Here is a 21,226-nt window from a genome sequence, read left to right as displayed (position 1 = left end):
TTCAGTTCTGGGAATAAAACAACCACTGTGACCTTTTAAAAGAAATAAATAGACTGAAAAATATTTAGTAGATATGATGGAAAATGACATCAATATGTCTAATTTGTTTTGTTTTTTTTGATAGTTAAACTGAATATTTTTAAATTTAGGGATAACTAGATGAGCTGAGGTGTATGTCTCTGTGTTGTTCAAAACAAACTAAACTGACCACCCAGTGTAGCTACCGACCACAGAGAAATCTGTTTAGTTATTCCAGAGGTATCTATAGGCAACATTTATGTGTGTGTTACTGAATAAATCCAATTTTCTTTATATTTCTTTTATCTTTATATACTAAAATGAACTCAGACATGAAGATGAACTAAAAAAGGTGTAGAAAACCTTACTATAAATATTTTCAGAGCCTTTTGATAGAAGAGACAGGCAGGGAGACAGGAAGGATGGAAGAAGATCGTTAAGAGGAGAGTGGAGGACAAAGAGAAGAGGACATGTGTGGTTTGTGAGAAACATAGGTTGCTTCTTTTTTAGATAAATTTTGGTCTTTATTTTTGTCTCTTGATATGTGTGAGTAATAACAGTCTCTTCATCGCTCTGTGTATTTAGCTTTTGTACCTGCTGCAAGTATTGGCCTTTTCATAATATGTTTAGCCAGTGTTTTTATAATCTGGTAAATTAAGGAAATAATGGTTTTAATGTCTTTCTTTTCACAATAAAAAACTACAGTTGTGGTCATGTTAGTAATAAAATCTACAGGATTGTAAATAGTCAGCAGATGTTTCATTTATCCAGTTTCCTCCACCTCAAAATGACGTGGACTGGTCATTACCTGACCCTGATTACACATCACCTTAGCTTCATTGGAAACAATTTAGCCTTATGAGGGATTCACTTTTATGTTTCGAAGCTGTCGAAAATGTCATTTATTCAGCGAATGTTAATTAAAATTACACTAGCTCTTACGTCAACCTGATGGCTAAAGGTCTCAACACACTCACTTTCGGTGTTTATTCACTTTATGGCTTTTAAATCCTCCGACGGTACAAACTCTTGCAGATTAGGGAAAGGGTATTTTGAGACAAGAATAACTGGGAGCACCATTTCTGCTATTAAACAACGCAAAAGCCCTAGATTTAATACATGTTACTTATTGTGACTGTGTCTGTTATTTTGTCATTTACTAATTTTTAAAATGTTTTAATTTGCATTTCTTTCAAGTAAATGTTTTATGGAGAATATTTGTATTTTCACCCCGCTTTTCTTATTGTTCTTGATGCCGCATCTGAAGTTATACTACTTGGAAAACACCGCAGACTGGACCAGAAACGTCACCGCGTCCTTACGTGCCCTGCTCACGTCGAGATTTTATTGTTGCATTCAAGTACTTTCGGAGAAGACGGTTTTCATTAAGCTTTTTACCTTTTTATACTTGATCGTGGCTCAGATCTACTTATATATTCTTACAACGTTTAATATAAACAATGTAAGTCAGTTTTATGTTTAGACAAATAAACAACAGAACCACGTTTATATTTGATTTAGTATTTTATATTGCCAGACTGTGTTTCTTTTTGTTTCTGACAAGTCGTACAGCACATGAAGGCAGCATTATTTTGCGTATGTGGTCATGTTCGGGTAAATCGTCAGAAAAACACGGTAATGTTGTGAGTCTGCAGACGATGCTGATCTTTCCGACAACAAAACCGTGGACAAAATCATATGTGTCGTCTGTGCCTTTACTGATTGTGTTGTACTTGAATGATGTACACCGCTGCTTTAGGGTCCCGCTGTTACTTTATGATAAGAAATGATGTTTGGAATAGAGGGATAGGGAATAACGGAACACAGCCGACCGGCGGATCGACTGGTAAACACACAGTCGCCTGTTGTGTGTCAGAGGCAAGTCTTGTGCAGTACGGAGGCTAATAACAAAGCTAACGGCTGCAAGAGGGATAGGCGAGGAGACGTCCGAGTTGGAGGCAGGTGGGCCAGAGATGGAAAATGACACCGCACTGCTCCACATTCATCCGCTCGAGCGAATGATAGCCCCGCAGGCGAAGTATCCTCGGAGAGAAAACGGTTTGGTTAATGTGGTTATAACACTGTAACGAACACCGTGAAACTACGCTGCATTTAGCTGTCTAGTTTTTACTGTCCGGTGATTATTTTTGTTTAATCACTTTGCAGAAATGTCCTTCACAATGGAGGATAATTTGGAGTCGGGATGGGTAGCCGTCCGCCCAAATGCGTTTGAGGAAAAGGAAAAGCATAAATTTGTTTTTATAGTCGCCTGGAATGAAGTTGAGGGTAAATTTGCCATTACGTGTCACAACCGGACGGTTCAAAGAAGAAGCTTTGGTAGGGATCCTCCGCTGGAGGTGACAAGCTTAGATGGGGACAAAACAAAATGGCCTGAAAGTCCCGTCAGGGATAAAGTATCTCGTAAAGGAGCCTCAGAGGCTGCGGGTAAAGGATGTAACACTACATCCAATTCCATGTTAGCATCAAAAACAAGTCCGGTCAGAATCCAGACAACTATGAAATCAGTTGCTTTTCCCATTGGTACAGATACTGAGATATTAGTAGAGAACCAGCTGTCTCCCTCACTGGACTGTCTGGACCTGGAGGAGGTGGAGAGTCTCAGCAGAGAAGACTGTAGCTGGGCTGGGCTCTTCTCCTTTCAGGACCTCCGGGCAATTCACCAGCAGCTTTGCTCGGTAAACTCAGTCCTGGAGCCCTGCCTCCCGGTGTTTCCAGAGGAGCCAGCCGGGATGTGGACGGTTCTGTTCGGCTCAACAGAAGTATCAGAGACAGAAATGGACGAGCTGTGCTACAGCTTACAGGTGTACCTCGGTCACGCGCTCGATACCTGTGGATGGAAGATCCTTTCGCAGGTTCTTTTTACGGAAAATGACGATCCGGATGAGTACTATGAGAGCCTGAGTGAGCTGAGGCAGTCCGGATACGAAGAGTCCCTGAGCCGTGCAACAAAACATCTACAAGAGGTGATTCATTTTATGATTTCACACCGATTCTGTAGTTTCTTGTAGACGTGTTCTGTGCATAATTAGCACATCTTGAAATATTAAGACTGCACCCCCCTCCATTGCTGCACTAACTAGACAACATGAACTGCACTAATAAATGCATATGATAAAATACTGTTTTGGAAAGTTATGACCAGTCGAAGAAAGATCATTATTTAAAAGGCAGAATGCCAGAATATCATCCAAATAAACCGAAAATTATGCTTTATACTCGTACAAAAAGTTGGACAATGTTTTTAACATGACATGGTATTGAAGATCTTTAAGCGTCTGTATGTTTATGAAATAATGGGATTTAAAAAAAAAAATAAAAAGTCCATATATGATATAAAAGCATTAAGGAGATTAAACTGTGACGAAATTAACAGTCACCCAGTTCCAGTAGAAAACAGACAGAAAATTGCTTCCATTTGTGAGACAGTGGAGGCAGCAATTCTACTGGTTAGTTAGTGAGAGAAGATTTTATAAAATTGGGTTGGAACTTTAAGCAAGTTCTCTTTGGAGTATTATAGACTCAGCATGGATGCTGTCTATTGCTTACACAGCTGAGAGATTAAAGTGCCAACTCACAAACACTGTTCAAGTGCTTCTTACTGTTTAGAGTTAGCTTGTTAAAATAATGTGCAAAGTCAAACTCCGATGTCTTCATCTGATGCCCTGACTTTACCTACTGGTAGCAATTACTTGCAGTGTCATTCAGATTATGATCCCCCACCTATAAACATATTGACATATTAAGTGAATAACATTGATCATCTCTTGTGTCCTGACATTCATGTGGGTTTTAGTTGATATGTGCTCCTCACCTTAACATTGCTGCACGAAGAGTTCAAGGTGCTGGCTCACAAAACTCCAGCCTCCACTGGCTGTGCTGGAAAAAGCCTAATCCACAGAGACTAGCTTATAAGAACCAAAAAGATCTGCAGTCAGCTTCCTGGCCCCAGATACCTCAGAGCCAGCTTAACATTCATGTGTCCAATATTTTTCAATTGTGCATCCAAGTTATATGTCAGACATTCCTGCCTCTTTTGTTATAAACATAAAATACCAGTCAAAGTTTGTGTCCAAACATCAGACTGGTTCTGTATATTATTCTAACACATTTAACTTTTGGTTAAAAATGATCTGGTTGTGACGAGTTAAATAAGTTGACAATGAATTACAAGTAAAAACATTCTGTTCTACTGTTGAACAAAGTTGGTGTATAGTTGTTGTTTTCATAAAAAAAAAAAAGGAAAAGGAGCAGCATAAAATTTTAAATGCACATACATGTTGCAAGTGATCTGACGTCTTAGGTTTATATCTTTTATTCTAGTCTTGTTTGTAGAATCAGCAGCCATGGGCACTTTCAAGCAGTTGCTTACAACTCTAAAAATTCAAATAATTGATGCCCTCATAGTAAAACTTAAGGCAGCAGATTCCTCTGTTTCTAGTAGATAATAAAAAGCAGATAGAGGAGTAGATTTTACTATAACATGGCATCTAATGCTAAAGTTTCAGTTAAACTGTATACCCCATTCTTCTTGTTGTATTTACAGAGGTTGTATAGGCTTTTTTGGGGGACATTTGACCTCTCTGTGCTACTGCAGTGGGCAGATCAACATGATGGAGAACACGTGATTTAAATAAATGGGCGATTCTATGGTCAAAAACACTATTTTTCTTTTGAGAAGATTTTGAATATGTGATCATTGTCTTACATTTTTACCCGCAAATGAATATAATGTGTTCTACATACGAACAGAGGAGGTCCAGTTCAGCCATTGAGTCAAAACCTCCCATTTTAGCTGCAAAAGACCTCAGGAAGATGATCAGAGTGGAGTAGCATGCTGTAGTAAGGGGCGTGTTCTGTCCTGCTGCACAGCAGCACCTGCATAAATAGTTTTTTTGTGGTTATGATTACAATGAATAGATGCATATATACACAGTCTGCATAGCTGCTTGCTTTATTGCATCTTTACCATAAAATTCTGTCTCACAAATTGTGAAAGAAAACATTACTTATTAAGATAAAAAGAGGATGGTTTCTGCACTATGATACTCTTCATTAATAGACTTCGGAATCCATAATGGATTAGTTGAAGAGGTGCAAGCTGAATGCTTTTCCATGACTCAAGATAATTTTTATCAATTTAGGTGTTTTGAACCGTTAAAGATACTAGGCTAAAGTTTCCAAACTAAAGGCATTAAATAAATGTGTCATTTTAGCATCTTAAAAAAGGCTGGAGGTGTTTCTTTGACACTCTCTTACGGTGGAGACTAACAGTGCTCCAGACAACACAGACATCAGGCCTGCTTGTGTTACATCCCAGCAGCAGTTAATGATTGATTTACTGCTCCTAATATAAACAGGCATTACACTGAAGCTCATTGGCTCTCACATTGTCCTTCTAATCAATGGCAGCAGATTAATGCATCCTCAACTCATGGAGGCAGACAGTGAAAGAGGTCCCCTGAGAGATAAGGCGAGAGTTGCTCAGTTGAGCATCACAAAGCATTACCCTACTGAGACCCCTTGTGTAAAAAATATGTTTTAGATATCTTGTACCACAGCCTGAGCTCTTCTTTCTAAAGTGGTAGTTCATTCAGAGACAGTTGCTCATCATTGTGTGGTTGGATTTCACACACATGCCCGGTACCATTGATCCTCCCACTCCATTTGAGGACTAAATTAATGGATATTTTAGAGTTTGCTGGTAGCCAGCTTGACAAAATGTGAGCGTATTGATCTTATTCCCAGTGTCAGATATGACTGCTTATTGAACCATGGAATGTACACAGAAAGACTGCACTGTACTTATATAGTATAGTATATATAGTTGCATAAAGCATCCCTGTAGTCACACAGTGAGTTGCAGGTTTTCTCTTAGTGCTGATTGACACTATAAGATGTATTATGTTCCTGGTGTACGCTCAGTTGATGTTGAAAAACATGTTACATCTACAGATTATATTTCAGTATGTTTGCCTTTTGCCTGTGTTGCTTTTTTGATTTGTTAATGTCAGATTGTTTAGTTAATATACTACCAGCTGTTTCAGTCCATTTCCCGCCACATTTCATGTGTATAATTGAAAGTATGTCATTAACAGGTGTTATTCAGTTGTTCTGATATAAAAAATGTTTTGAATTTGACAGCACTAAAGAATAGGTAGATGAGAAATATGTTGTTTGTGTCTGTGATGCAGCTGCTGGACAAGCACAAAAGCATGGAGAGCATGGTGGAGCTGCTGGAGCTGTATGAGGAGGAGGACCAGGCTTATGGGGGTCTGCTGGAGGCCTCCACACAGCTGTATCAGTACCTGCTGCAGCCCTTCAGAGACATGAGGGAACTAGCAATGCTACGCAGACAGCAGATAAAGGTAAGGAGCTTAAGTTTGCCATTTAAGTTCACAAGAAAAAGAAGGGCATCTTTGACTTTTCTTTTGTGGAAAGTTGTACCTAACCGGGGTTAGACCAAAATCCAGTTAGAACTAGTGAGTCACTGTGATCTTTAGGCATTTTGCCCTGCTGAGAACTAGAAATAAAAAAAGATATTTTTAAAAAATCCAGAACTTTGTCATATGTGGACGTAGCATAGGTTTAAATTTAAACAAATAGGGAAATGGTGTATTTCTCTATTTTCCTTAAGAGCACTGACCTGAGGGTCATAAAACACAATTGACAATCACAGGAAATTCTCATGTGACTTAAAATTGGTCGTCAGATTCACGTTGAGTGAGTGTGTCAGTGTGTGTGTACGTGCGACCACAGTTTATGTCAGACAAATAGTCTTTTATATTCTGATAAGAAGGAACACAGTAGGTGGAAGATGAGACTGAACTAATTACAAAGGGAAGAGGGAGGCTATTGAGTTGATGAATGGTGGAAAGCTTTGTTCAATCATTGCAGTACCAATGACATGTTTATATTTAGCTTCCTAACTCACACACAGCACATTTTTAGTCGGAAGACTACAGTGATACATGACCATCTAAAATCCATCAACAAAGAAAGCACACAATGGTTCACAACCTTTGTTATGAACAACCTCCTCACAGTTTTGTCCATTTTCCACAGTTTCTGAAACACTAATGTGGTGTGGTATGTGGCGTGAAATACTGCCACCTGGAATGAATCTCCGATTTCCCATAGTCTCAAAGAAACATGAATAAAATATGCTGTGTGCGGTCCTATAGGTTTACTGCAGGTGCAGGCCGATGCTAACATACATACTGACTTTAGCAGGCATGGCAGAAAAATAATAAGAAAATACTAATAAAATAAGAAATACTATATTTTATAAAGTTAGACTCTCCAGTTTAGGTGCAGACAGTGAAAGCTTGTAATGACATGGCATCACAGAGATGATGTCTTTTTTTCTAGAATAGGAGTGTACACACACACAACAAAACCACGAAAAAAAAATTACAGTAACTAAACCAACAAGCAAAAAAAACAAAACAAAGCAAAAAAACTAAAGAGTAACATGTGATTGTTGTAAAACCACCCAGGGCAGGACATATTCATGGTTTGCGTGTCCAAAAACGTGTATCAAAGGTGCAAAATAGCGCGTCTGCATCCAGTTCGTAAGTTGCCGCAATAATTTGCAATATGGGGCGTTCACACACAATTTTGCATGTGTTGGGAGGAGAAAATGTACATTTATGAATTTAGCCTCTGCAAAGTGATCTATCAAACCTGAGAGCAATTTTGCTAACAGAACCTGCGCCGGTATTTATCAGGTTACAAAGAGAGGTGCAAACAGTCTGTATGCGTAATTGCACACACATGCTGCGGTTATTGCTGCAGGAAGGGGGCATCGAAATGAAGCAAGGAGATGCAGAGAATGCATTTTTCACCCTTGTGTGAATATTTTTGGGATGAAAGGGGAAACATTGCCATTTTGAAGTTGTTGGAGGAGTTCAGGATGGATTTGGAGCCAGTCATGAGGAGGAGTCACGAAATACTTGCAATGACAAAACTCCTTGCAAGTCTGCACTTGTTTGCATTTGGGTCATTCCAGCGTACGGTAGCTGTCACAGCTGAGATCTCCCAATCCTGTTTTTAGCTGTCCGAAATACTATGTGTCACTGGATGGCCATGGTTATGACGTTTCTACAAGGCTATTTTGAAGTAGCTGGACTTCTCAGAGTAACAGGAGCAATTGATTGCACTGATTTGCCCTCACAGACACTGAGCATGTGTACAGAATAAGTATTATTAGTAGATCCTGCCCTCAGTGTATTATCTAACATTGTGAGGTAGTATGTAGTTTCTCGACTGTATTACTTCCAATGTGAAACAAACAGATCCCTCTTGTAATTCACATCTGCTGTTATTCTCTCCATCATGTAAACATTCATTGTGACGTCCATCCACATGTTCAAAGTTGGACTCTCCTGTGAAATGGGAGCGTTTTTGCTGTCACTCTTTGGCCTAACTCATTCATTAGGCATGAGTATAAAAACAATGTAATTTTATCTTCCAGTGGTAGGTTACTCCCAAATATTTCTTATATTGCATTATGTGTTCCCCTCTATTAACTTTGGATAACAGGACAGTCCAAAAAAACATGGTAATGATTTGCATTTCCACAATTTCTCCCGCAGGTCGGGGAGTTACCTTTAAAGGGAGATTTTTTACAAGGGTGCAATGAAATTATTTTTTTAGACTTTTCCAGCCAAATTCCTTCAATCTCTGTGAAGTGCGACACTTCCATTGATAAGCCCATATTGTTATCCACTTCCTTCCTTTTCCCATTTTGTTTTAACATATAGAGGTAAATGTTTTTCATGTTTATCTTTATACATTATAGACCTGAGATCATGCTTCTATCTTTGCAATGTCTCATCTGTAAGTAACTCTAAAAAGTCCTCTGCTTCCCGTGAGTATTTTTCCATAATCCTTTCAAAACTAAGTAGTATACGTTCCTTCATTGTCTTGCAAAAAAAACTTTATATGTCTCATCATTGAATCCACTATCTAATTTCTAAAATGTGTATCATATGCACACAATTACTATATCTGCCTCTAAATTGTATTCTGTTATTACTGTTCCCAGATTTTAAAGTCAACTTGATCCATGAGTTTTTAGTAGTTTTTAAAAGGTCTTGCCAGCTACAATCTGCTATTATTGCTAGTATGGAAATGGAGTTTAGACCCTGTCCACTGCTTTTCCCCTGAGCATCATATGAGGGATTACACTAGCATAACATTGACCTTAATTGTGCAGCCCAGTAGTAATCCCTGAGAGAAGGGAGGCCCCATCCTCCTTTTCCATAGGAGGTCAGTTTATGCTCTTTCCAATGAATATCAATGCCTTTTTATGTTTTGTTTCTTTTTTTTTGTCTTACATATTGGGGATAGTTCCACATACAAAAGTATTGTAATGTTAACTGTGTGTTAGGCTTTTGGTTCATTTAACAATTCCTTTGTTTCCTGGGGAATTTCCCATAGACTGAATTTTTGTGAAAAAGAGAGTAAGTCTGTCAAGGTCAGTGATGCAGATCCATGTCCACCGACAGCTCTTTCTAAGCAAGGAGCTGTTCCCAGACTTGACTGTTGTTTCTAGTTTGACAATAAGCTGCTTTTGTTCTCACTTAGTAGCTTCTTTATTAGTGATGTTTGCCAGAGCAGTTCATCATGATCTGAGTGGGGTTCACAGGTGGTCCAACAGGAGGAAGGGGGATAGTGGAGCCTGAAAACTGAAGGTCCCACCGAGATTTGAACTCAGATCGCTGGATTCAGAGTCCAGAGTGCTAACCATTACACCATGGAACCCCTCTGAACTGTGGGGCTGTGTCCATGTAGTATGTACTGCTGCATCTATTTTTGGTCTGCAGCATACTAGTATGCATATCATATTTACTGCTAGTCATCGTAGTGATTTCTGTAGTCTTTCTTAGGAGATTTTAATATTGGTTATTACATCTTTTTAGACAACAATTAATATCCAGCTTAAGCTAATATACATTTATATAAAACATATGTTTTGAACCTTAATGTCTAATTGTTTGACTTTCCTCCTTTCAAATCCAGAATTTCACAGATTTCGTTGACAAGTTATCAAAAAGAAGATGTAATAGTTTAATTTCAGTTTGCCTTATTTATTCTGACTAAGTTTTACAAGTGAGAGCAAGTAGCTATAATGTAAGGACCGTCAGTAAACATTATGTCTTTAACACAAATTCATTTCTTAGCTCATTAGGATGAGCTTAGAATTACTGGTACTTGCACTTTCTGAATGTTACATTGACCATAAATTATTTGTTGAAGTTTAAACCTAAGTTTACTCACTACAATCACTAGCTGTTTTGGGGACTTGACGGTCAAATTAAAAGCTCATTTACTGAGCAGGTAAAATCATTGGTACAGCAGTACCGCTAACTCCACAGGATCTGTTCCAACATACCACCCTTAGACAGACTGAGATTATCCTATCCGACACCTCACATATACTCAATACATTCTGAATACCACCACCTGTACTAAGGTAGAAACTACAGGGTGCCTTTTGTAAACATAATCAGTACAAACATTCATTCATCCGTCAGACGAAAGCGGATATGTCGGGAAGAACAGGTGAACAGGAAATCCTTGAAGCTAGGTAGATAACTGTAAGCCTAACTACTAAGCGAGCCCTGAAGTGGTCCTCTTTTAGTCCTTTTTTTAAAAATTATATATACATATATATATATATATATATATATATATATATATATATATATATATATATATATATATATATATATATATATATATATATATATATATTATACTTTTTAAAAAATGAAACAGTGTTTGGGGAGTGCAAATAATAAACTAAACTATCAAAAATAAAGATAAACGTTAAGATTAAACTTTCATCCTGACATCAGTAAATTGCAAAGTTAATTAGACAAATATACTTGTATAAAGAGCAAGTAAGGGCACTTACCATCGGTGGTTTTCACTACTGCTCTTTGTTATTCCTTTTTCTCTTTATTTAGCTGCTGCTAATTTTCTCTGAAGACAGTCATTCAAGGTTTCCTTCAGACCACATTTCATTCTTGAATAAGATGATTCACCACCATCCTTTCATGTTTTAACATTGCATTGGACAGTTCTGACAACTGTCCACTAATAAAACTGTGTTAGCACAGTTTTATTATTTTCTGCAATCTCTTTAGTTGCTGAGTTTCTTAATTTTCCTCTTTTTTTTAAACAGATAAACATCTACTCCACAACTACAGGATGCGTCTTCACACATTTAAAAAATGAGAAGTTATTCACTTTGAGATATTCATATAGGGAAATTTGCCTGGTTAGATCCAAATTCTGCCCCTTTTTTGTTGTTTTTTGTGCATTTGTATGAAATGGGAAAACCAAATTAACTTGTTAGCCTTTTATTTAAACTTAAGTTTTCACTGAATACACATTTTAAATTTATCAGAATTTAAATTTATTTCTGCATTTCTGACAAAAATGTTAATCCTCTCCCATCAGATTTCTATGGAAAATGACTACATGGGCCCCAGGAGGATTGAATCTCTAAAAAAAGAGGACTCTGACTGGCAGAGGAAAGCTCAGGAGGCGGTACTCAACATCCAGGAGTTTACTGTAAAATACTTTGAGATCACTGCCAGAGCACAGAAAGGTACTTCATGCCGTAACTGTGGTTGTCAATGTCAAGTCATTCAAAGTGGTAGAGGAATGACTTTGGCAGATCTCTCTCTCTCTCTCTCACACACGTACACATAGTAGTAATGTTAGCATGTTATTGACCTGTGTGTGGTTCTGAATCCCAGGGCTAGTGTGATTTTATATCAATGAGGCTCTGCAGGCAGGCATGCTTTGAACAAACAGGAGGCACAAGGACAAAACATTGATCAGTTCTGCCAGCATATTTTGTCTGTCAGGGTTATTCCTCTATGTGCCTATTTTTATCACAGTTTCCCTCCTCTACTGACTGATTCATGTATTTTTTTGACAACTCTAAGATAAAAAAATATAAAATTATTAAATTCAGCTGCACATCTGAAAGAAAGAAGCTGTAATATCCCAGTGTGGCCAGTAGATGCCTCTATGTGTTGTTGTAAGAAGCCTCAGCCCCCTGTGATGACTTCAGTTGCAACATCATAGGGAAAAGTAAGGGTGGGTGACATGCCCACTCACCGTAACAGTTTGTGACTCACCACATTGTGTTTAACAAGTTGTGTGAAGTTTTACTCTTTCTACTGCCTCACGCTTTGTTTGTTTATGTAGGAGTCTATGAGCGTATGAAACTGGACCAGCGAAAATTTGGTAAATCTTCATGGACCACAGCGGTGGAGCGCATGGAGCGACTACGCTACTGTGTCGCCAAGGAAACCCTACAGCTTCAGAGAGCCAGGGAGATCAGTCTGGAGCAGAGGAAACATACACTTCGAGAAGAGGTGTGGCGGTACACTTAACACCATATGAAACAAAAATGTTTAACCTACACTCAGAGACACAAGTGCATGTTTGCTTTTACCATTTTTTTTTACTTTCTTTTTTTTAAATCTATTCCCCCAGATGCAGGGTCTATGTAGCAGTGAGGACGCGATGGCCCTCTTAGACCACATGGAAACACAATACTATGAGCTCCAGCTCCAACTGTATGACATACAAGCTGAGATACTACAGTGTGAGGAGCTGCTTCTCACAGCACAACTTGACAGCATTCGCAGACAGATGACAGGTATTTTCAGTTAAGTGACTAAAGAAATATTACGTGGAAAGTTTTCTGATCCTTTTGCTTCTAGCATTTAGTTATGCTTCCTTTTTAAAATACTTTTGACTATTTTATTTTCTTCTCAGTTTGCTCACACTTCTCCACAATGACAAAAGACAGGTATTTCAAGTGCTGAAAGCCTGAAATTTCCCACTTACACTAATAATCCAACCCTCTATTGACATTACCATATTAACATTCACATTAATTCTGATTCAGTTCTGATTCAATACAGATTTATTTAAAGCTTCTCCATCATAACTACAAGTGTCTTCTGTTTGGCTTTCATGTTAATCCGACTGCCCACTGAGACAACCTGCATGTGCATTTCCATGTCATTTGTATAAAAACATCTTGCTTGAAAGACCACTGAGGAGATTAGATTAAGACAAATCTGTGGATGACATTTAGCTACCCAGGACAGCAAAACATTTCTCAGGCAGAATTTATTAAGAAAGACAAAAGAAAATGTTTAATTGGTTATTTTATTGGCTGTTTTATTGACTTTATATTGCAGTGTTTTAGTATTGCATACTAGATAAAATTTGATATAAGCATCCCTAATAATATTGCAAGGCCACATACCAGAAATATAGTAGATTTGGGAACACATGCTGATGTGACACAAATCAGATAAAAGTGGATTTGACATTAAGATTCCTGTATCCAAGCAAAAAAATAATCGCATTTGCATTACTTCAGCCTGGTAATGTGAGTGTAGCCTTACTTATGATTCTTTGAGCTGAATTTTGATGCATTACACTTCTATCAGTAGTTCATAACATTTATCTGCACTCAAATTATTTTATACAAATAGAAAAACACACATCTGTCACAAAAAGGTCTCACAGTTGAATGGGAATGTGAGAGTAAAAACAAGGTCATGCTGTTTAGATAATTGTCCAAAGACCCGTGAGGCAGTTTAAAAATTCAAAATCACCTGCAGACTTCCTCCATCTGCCTGCAGAGCCAGAGTAATTGGAGATGACAGCTTTTGATCAGGCAACTAACCAACAATCGGTACATGATAAATGCTAGAAGTACAGGACTTCACCAGTCAGGCCGTAATGGTAGAGAAGTCACACAACAGCAGCCCCACACCTGACAGCCAAAAGGTATCTGATTCGAAATAAATAAATACATAGTTGAATAATATTTACAGAAAATACAGAGCAATGAAAGTTCTAAAGTGACCCACCTAGAATCTGGAAACTGAGAATGTTTCTGGACATACCTCACATCCTCCACCCATCCTGTTTGATATTGAGTCATTCTGCCAAAAATAACAAAAAAATATTTTAAAGATCATCCCAAGACTATTTGAGGCTGCAATTACTGACAGTGGTGCTGTAAAGAAGAATATTATCATGGATCACTCTGTCCGAAAGGAAGAGAGAATAAGACAACATGAGCGTTTAACCAGAACTTGTTAATGTGAGCATGGGTTGAGGCAGAACAGATTCATGATAGCCATCGGTTTGTATCTAGTGGTTCATGTAAACAAACTTACTGACTTGTATAGTGTATTGAAATGTCTCTGTGATTCCCCAAATGGTCACAGTTTTGTATGTTGTTGATCTAAGCATTTCAGTGCTAATTTAGCTACAGAAAGATATTCCCTTATATACTCTTCTAACATTTCAAAACCCTGTTTCTGATTTGCTTTAGTGGACAATGTTTGATGAATGGTGGACTAAAAAAAACATTTTAAGATGAGTCAGAAAAAAAGAGAAAACTGTGGGCCACTGACAGCTACCCTGTGTCCATACAAACCTGAATGTTTATGGATTTGTACTTTCAGAGCGCCAGGATGAGGTGGTGTACTATGACACCTTTGAAACTGCAGATGATATAACAGAGGTTGATACTTCAGAGAGAGATGAGCTGCGCAGACTTCAGCTCAGCGCTCGGCAGCTTGAGGCAAGAAGAGGGCGTATCACTGCCAAGCGCTCCTACCTGAGGAACAAAAAGGTGTGTATCCTGTATGCACTCTGATTATTGTTTTTGAAGTATACCCTATATTCTACAATAGTTTGTGGAGGCTGTTCAGTACCTGGAAATGAAACACATTCTGGGGTTTGTAGAATCAAGATAAAGCTAAAAGATGCTATATAAGTCTGACCACCTAAAACTTCAATTTGTTTTGATGAGCCTAAAATCCAAACACAAGTGACCGTTAATAATCTGTTTCTGATCCTTCTCAATGTTGCTGCCATACCAAAATGCTGAATATTGTTTATGACAGAATTAAAAATGCACAAGTAATTATATGAACCCAATGAATTACATTGCATATAATGATTATGCAATATGACACAGATGTTTACCTTATGCATGATTCTGTGTAGATTGATTTGTTGATGTTTGCCCCCCCCCCATGCAGGAGATCTGTGTATCCAGCCACACTGAAAAACAACAGAGACACCAAGCCACTCTCAAGGACTCTTCTCCCCACCATGCCTTACAGGTACAAATATTTTATAATGATTTGGTGCTTTCAGACTGGGTCAAGGTGCACAGTGAAGGCAATTGGGACTGTAAAACTCCAGGATGGATGACAGAATTTCAAGGGCTTTCTCTGTTTTCATTTAAACAAAAGTCCCTTTGAGATTAAGTACCAGGTTTACAAAGGAGTACTGGCCCAAGACAGGCAGAAGCAAATACAGAAACACAGTCATATAAGTTACCCAGTTAAAACACACAAAAGATAAGTAAACCTTTACAAGCAAATTATGAAAAACAAGTGCATGTTGTGGAGTCGGGTCTCAAGAGTTCTTCGTTTGTATTTAAAAGTGCTTCATACAATCAATTCAGTTAGTTTCCAGTCCTACCCCAAGTGGAGGAGTTCACTTATCTCGATTAGAGATAGAGTGAGAAGCTCAGTAACCTGGGAGGGGCTCAGAGTAGAGCCGCTGCTCCTCCACATCGAGAGGAGCCAGATGAGGTGGCTCGGGCATCTGGTCAGGATGCCTCCTGGACACCTCCCTGGTGAGAGAGGCCCCGGGGAAGACCCAGGACACGCTGGGATCCCCCCGGATGAGCTGGTGAATGTGGCTGGGTAGAGAGAAGTCTGGGTTTCCCTGCTTAGGCAGCTGCCCCCGCAACCCGACTTCGGATGGATGGATAGATGGATGTTTTCCAGTCTTTTCCAAACAGAAGGTGCAGAGTGAACAAAAACGTTTTTACCAAATTCATATCAAGCATATGGAACAGGAAGCAACAACTGATCGTGTGATCTGGGAGAGAGAGTAAGAATCACAGTTTCTCTGAGCAATTACAGTACATGTGTCAATAGGCAGAAATCCAATGAGTGCCTTATAAATGAAAGTGTACCAGTGTCCGATCCTTCACCTGTCACAGTGGTGTGTCAACATTTTACATATTGTAAAAAAAAAAAAAATTCAGAGGCATTATAAACAGTGTCAATCATTCAAAGACATAAAGCTGATGTGTTCAAATACAGCAAATCTCCATAATCCAGCACAGACAAGAAAGTTGCAGCAGCACGCTGCTTTTTTTGCATTACAAGAAAAACACAACTTATTTTGAAAGTAAAAACCCAGTTTTAGCTGTAGCTTCTTCACAAGATTTTCAACATGTAAGGGAGTCACCAATCCAAATACCCAGGTATTTGTAGCTGTGAACCCCATCCATTTAATGTCTAGGGTGGACACTGACAAAATTATTTGTGGCTTCTTCCTCATATTGGAGAACAATATTAGTTTAGTCTTTTCTGCATTGTGAATAAGTGTGAGGTGAAGTAAAGAGTGCTGGAGAGCAACTTAGGCTTTCTGCAGAAATTCAATGGTCTGTATGAGTGTTGATTCAAAACAGTAAATAACTGTGTCATCAGCATAAAGGTGCAAATTAGCATTTGATACATTAACACTCAGACCGATGATATAAATTATAAATAAAAGGGACCTAAAACAGAACCCTGCGGCACCTCCTTGTGGACAGTAACAAATTTAGAACATGTACTATCATATTCAATGCACTGGGTCCTAAAACTGAGATATTTCGTGAACCAAGCAACTGTATGATCAGAGTCCCGATTCAAGGAGTCTACATTTTTAATGTCATGGTCCACAGTATCAAATTTTTTTGACAAATCAATCAAAAATTATGCACAATATATTAATAAACTATATATGGATGTTTTTTTCTGTAATGGCATTTGCCTGTGTTTTTTCAACCTGTAGCTGTACAGTTTTGTCAAGTCATCATATATGAGTCACAGATGGTAACCCTCATACAGGGAAAGTGCTTACTCAAAGTAGAAAATTACCTTACAAATAAAGCTTATAAACTAATATAATCTGTACATTCAGCAGTGTGAGCACAAAGAGAAGGGGGTACTTTAGTAGTTAAAAGGACTATGAAAGAGTTCTTGTGATCCAAAAGTATCTAATTTACAGTATAGACGTAAAACATATTTGGTAACTGTAACACTTTGTTAACATAAAACTTTTCCAGCTGAAAAATGAAGCGGAGGAAGATGAGGAAATGAAGAACAGCAGAGTGAGTCAGGAGAGGCAAAGAACGCTGGACAGACTACGTAGTTTTAAACAGGTATGCTCCCTCGTATATAATGAAAGAATCGTAACTTAGTTAATCGTTTTCATACTAAATGCTTCCTGTTTATCTTTGTGTCTCTGTCTAGCGGTACCCAGGTCAGGTCATCCTAAAGTCCACTCGGCTACGCTCCGCTCACACCAGAAGAAAAGAGCGAGGTAGAAGCATGGAAATGAGCGACATAAGTGAGCGGGAGGAGTGTGTGGACTCTGTCAGTGTCCAGACACAAGGCCAGCCACTGTGCCTCAGCACCAGTGTGCAGACAGATCCCAGCACCACTCTCACCACTCAACCCGTTGCAACATTCAGAACATCAGCTCCTCCTTTGCCTGTACCCAGTCCTGCAGACTCCTCCTGCTCCCCCTGCTCCTTCTCCTCACTGCTGGTGTCCCCGATCTCTCCTCCTCCCCCACCACCTCCACCACCTCCACCTCCAGCAAAAGAGGAGGTGTCACCTTCTGGGACCCCAAGCAAGCATGAACAAAAGGCTGAGGGGAAGACCTCAGAAGAAGAGCTCACGGTCTCCCCACTTGGCCCGTTTATTCCTCGCTTTTTTGACAGCAGCCAACTGGTGAGCGCACGAAAGAAGCTGAGAAAGACTCCAGAGTTTGACGCCCACAACAGAAGAGGTACAGAGGCCGTTAATTCCCATGACATCTTTCCATGTCTCTTTATATTACCTATTAACCAATCGTTTTCTTTATTCTTCTCCCCTCCTCCACACAGTGAGTTCACCCATGGATGAGGTGCTTGCCTCCCTGAAGAGAGGTAGCTTCCATTTGAAGAAGGTCGACCAGCGTTCTTTGCCTCCTACTAAAGGTGACGATGATCCCAACAGCATTTTGGCACAGATTCGCAAAGGGGTCAAGCTTAGACGTGTCCCCTGTAAAGACAGAAAAGACCAGAGAGAGCTTCCTGCATCCACTGACCCTCTCACCAGGAGCATCCACGAGGCACTGCGTCGCATCAAGGAGGCCTCACCAGAGTCTGACTCAGATGATGACGGGCTGGCAGGCCCCGACTGGGAAAGCTAGGGCTCCGTGTTCATCAGATAACATCACATAGATCACTGCACTCTCTGACACTACATGCACTGTACTGCACTGTGGATTGCTGCGCTGTACTGTAAAAACACAATTACTCACTCATACAAGTGCACACAGCCCAGTTACACATATATATGATGAATATAACATGACCAGGGTCATACCAATTGTCCCTGAATGCTACAGTTTGTTGCTTACTTTGTTAATTTGTTTTTCACATTACATTTACCATCAAGAACATTGTCTTTGTTATTTCTATTGTACATCACTGTGGTTCTATTCCTATAACCACACTGTAGTGATGCCATGTTTACTTTTTATGTTTGATCAATTGTACTGTTGAAGCTCTGCACTTAACATTGAGTAACCATGACTGACACAAGGCTGAAACCTTTCTGCTGAAAATTATTAGAGCTGATAGGTGTGCGATCATTTCCTTCAGTCGAGAGCATTACAAATAAGAAACTGCAGCAAAAGTATGCAACAAATACAGCTGATAGTATGGGGTCTTATGGGAGATTAAAAAAATCATTTGAAGATTACACATAGATTTAAACTGGGATCATTGGATTTACAGTCCAGATTGTAAATCATTACACCATTAAGCATAACCACCTCTCTTTTTATAAACCAGTCATTTAACTATGCCTCATTTTTGTCCCATCTCGTTCTCCTCCTGTCTTGTGGTTGTGTCACAGTTAAATGGACAGCTGCATGTCTAATCAGACAAATACCTATTTTCATTTAGTGTGTGACTTCAGATTTATGCCCCTCCCCCACTCCTGTTATCTTCTGGGTTGTACCACCCCCAGCTATCACCATCCTCTCTGGGTGAGGGAATATGTATCGACCCATCTGTTCACCCACAACTTATATTGAAGCTAGTAGCGGATATTGTGTCCAGTAGGTTTATCATTGTCTGCTACATCTCTAATTTAAAGCTGGTCATAGTTCGAGAGCTCAGAGTTACTGGAGTGCTTCAGTAGTCTGAGTCAAGTGTGGGCAGATTTGGTTGGTGATTCCCAATCTTCAAATGTGGGATGGTCACAGAAAGTTGACACTAGCTGTTAAAACTAGTCACGTTTCTTCGAATGATGGATGTTTTGTGGGAGGCTAGATTTTCTCAGTGCCGACGGGAGTGACTGTAGGCTGCAGAGCAGGCGGTCGTGATTGATGCGGTTCCTCCTGCCATCTTATTCCCTTTCCCTCCTCTCCTATATTGCATCTCTTCTCTGCACTCAGTGGGCAGAAGCACACAGAAGGAGGTCTGTTGCTCACAGTGCTGAAAACGTGCATATGCACACACCAACTCGCACACTGAATTCACAGCCAGTATGAGCAGAGGTAAAATGACTCCTCTCACAGCCTCCTTTTCTTTTTTTTTTTTCAAAGAATGCTTGAGCACTTTCTTAATATATACTTTCTGAATCACTTTATCTGTACTGTAACAAGTTTGCTGTTTAAATCACTGGTGAAACATAAAACTGTAGTAGTTCAATCTTTAAAAGCACTGAAGAGCTGAATGAGATGACAAGTGGGGAGCTGAGCAGCATAAGAATTCACAAACATGACTTGAAGCAAAAAAAATATGGATTCACTGTGTTTAACAGCTCCTCCTATGTATTCTTCCATGTTTGTATTTAAAATCATTCATGGATTAATTTATAGTCAGACACAAATGTACACACAGGTAACAAACAAACAAAACTTTAAAGTGAGGGGATTTGCTGTACTGTGGCTTGCTTTGGTGAAACGTTTCAACACATCCATACAAGTTTCACTGCATGGTTTGCTGAGTATAAAAATAATATGGTTCATAGTCCGTGGCCTTGCAGTCATCACTCCTCATCATCAAAACATCAAATAAGGAAATATTTTTGGAAGAACAGTGCTCAACCCTCCAGTAGACATTTGCAGATGCCAGAGAACATAGAGGCTAATCTGATAGCACATGAAGTTCCCTCACCAACAACCCTTTTGTTTTTTCTTTTAATTAGTCACTTTTCTTTAAAAAGATTAGGCACAGGCATATGATATGACACCGCTTGAGTCAGCTCAGTGCTTGAGAGAATTAATTTCTCTTCCTGGAGCAAACCTGTGGCACTGGTACATTCTACTTTAACTATCATTACAATGCTCTTCCATGGTTCACTTATCATGTAGCATGAGACACTGATCTAACCCTGACCTGACTCTCAACTTAAACCAAACAAAGACCATACCAGACTTAACTTTGCTGTAACTGACCAGAAAAACCTTAACCAAAAGATTTTGAATCCAGGGTTTTGCTCAAAACTTATAGGGAAGTGGGCTCAGAAGGTGGCACCTTTCCTCACCAGTTACTTACCTGTACCTGTATGTTACATTGACACATTGTTTGTCAGCTGACTGTTAATTTGCAGTGCATTTTATTTCTTTGCATATATTCTGTTTTATTTCTCCAAAGCCTTTCCAGCCAAATCTTTTTTTTTTTTTTTGTGTGAAGAATTTGCTTTTATCTGGGCAAACTGACTATGTGATCCTTTGTGTGAATACCAGTCGGCCTTTAAGACAATGTGCAATATCAAATTAGAGAAATACAAGAAAAGGGATGAAAACATTTCCTCTGATTGCTGAAACCAGTGGACTTAGTAAACATTACAATTGTTTTCACACCATAGTGTGCTGACAAACTGTTCCAAGAATACCCTTTTGCCTTTTGTCCTATCATTTTCATTTATTCTGAGCTTTCTTTTTTATTTTACAACCTCACACTTAAGATTGAATAAAACCTTGTAAAGCAGCAGTGGTTGTCTGTGAATAATTTAGTCATTAATGCATGTTTAAGGGTAAAAAAGACAAAACAAAA

The 21,226-nt window shown here is 39.0% G+C and overlaps 1 protein-coding gene and 1 non-coding gene across 4 annotated transcripts; one reads left to right on the top strand and one right to left on the bottom strand.

The window, feature by feature from the left end:
* The first annotated feature begins 1,664 nt into the window (after positions 1–1,664).
* LOC121648730 (junction-mediating and -regulatory protein-like) lies at positions 1,665–21,163 on the top strand. Of its 3 annotated transcripts, none has more exons than XM_041999029.1 (11): positions 1,665–2,463; positions 2,566–3,002; positions 6,231–6,404; positions 11,509–11,659; positions 12,268–12,437; positions 12,559–12,724; positions 14,559–14,728; positions 15,141–15,224; positions 17,234–17,329; positions 17,421–17,961; positions 18,059–21,163. In XM_041999029.1, exons 1-11 carry the CDS (start codon positions 2,187–2,189, stop codon positions 18,364–18,366), a joined length of 2,574 nt encoding a protein of 857 aa, XP_041854963.1. In that variant the 5' UTR covers positions 1,665–2,186; the 3' UTR covers positions 18,367–21,163. The 3 variants fall into 3 exon arrangements, with proteins under 3 accessions (XP_041854963.1, XP_041854962.1, XP_041854961.1); XM_041999028.1 differs by having other exon boundaries at positions 1,665–3,002; positions 18,059–18,151; positions 18,228–21,163; XM_041999027.1 differs by having other exon boundaries at positions 1,665–3,002.
* On the bottom strand, positions 9,733–9,804 carry trnaq-cug. The gene has a single exon. It is a non-coding gene; the product is annotated as a tRNA-Gln (tRNA).
* Positions 21,164–21,226: the final 63 nt, after the last annotated feature.

Source organism: Melanotaenia boesemani, chromosome 11 (genome assembly GCF_017639745.1).
Source record: "Melanotaenia boesemani isolate fMelBoe1 chromosome 11, fMelBoe1.pri, whole genome shotgun sequence".
In the NCBI taxonomy this organism is placed as follows: Eukaryota; Metazoa; Chordata; class Actinopteri; order Atheriniformes; family Melanotaeniidae; genus Melanotaenia; species Melanotaenia boesemani.
Note: the sequence above shows the minus strand (reverse complement) of the source record. Positions and strands in the feature narration are given on the sequence as shown.

Excerpts from the sequence above, each read along its gene's own strand:
- LOC121648730 (XM_041999027.1), top strand. The coding sequence starts at position 2,187 with ATGTCCTTCACAATGGAGGATAATTTGGAGTCGGGATGGGTAGCCGTC. Across the intron at positions 11,660-12,267 it reads CACTGCCAGAGCACAGAAAG|GAGTCTATGAGCGTATGAAA; the intron begins GTACTTCATGCC and ends TTGTTTATGTAG. Across the intron at positions 17,962-18,058 it reads TGACGCCCACAACAGAAGAG|TGAGTTCACCCATGGATGAG; the intron begins GTACAGAGGCCG and ends TCCTCCACACAG.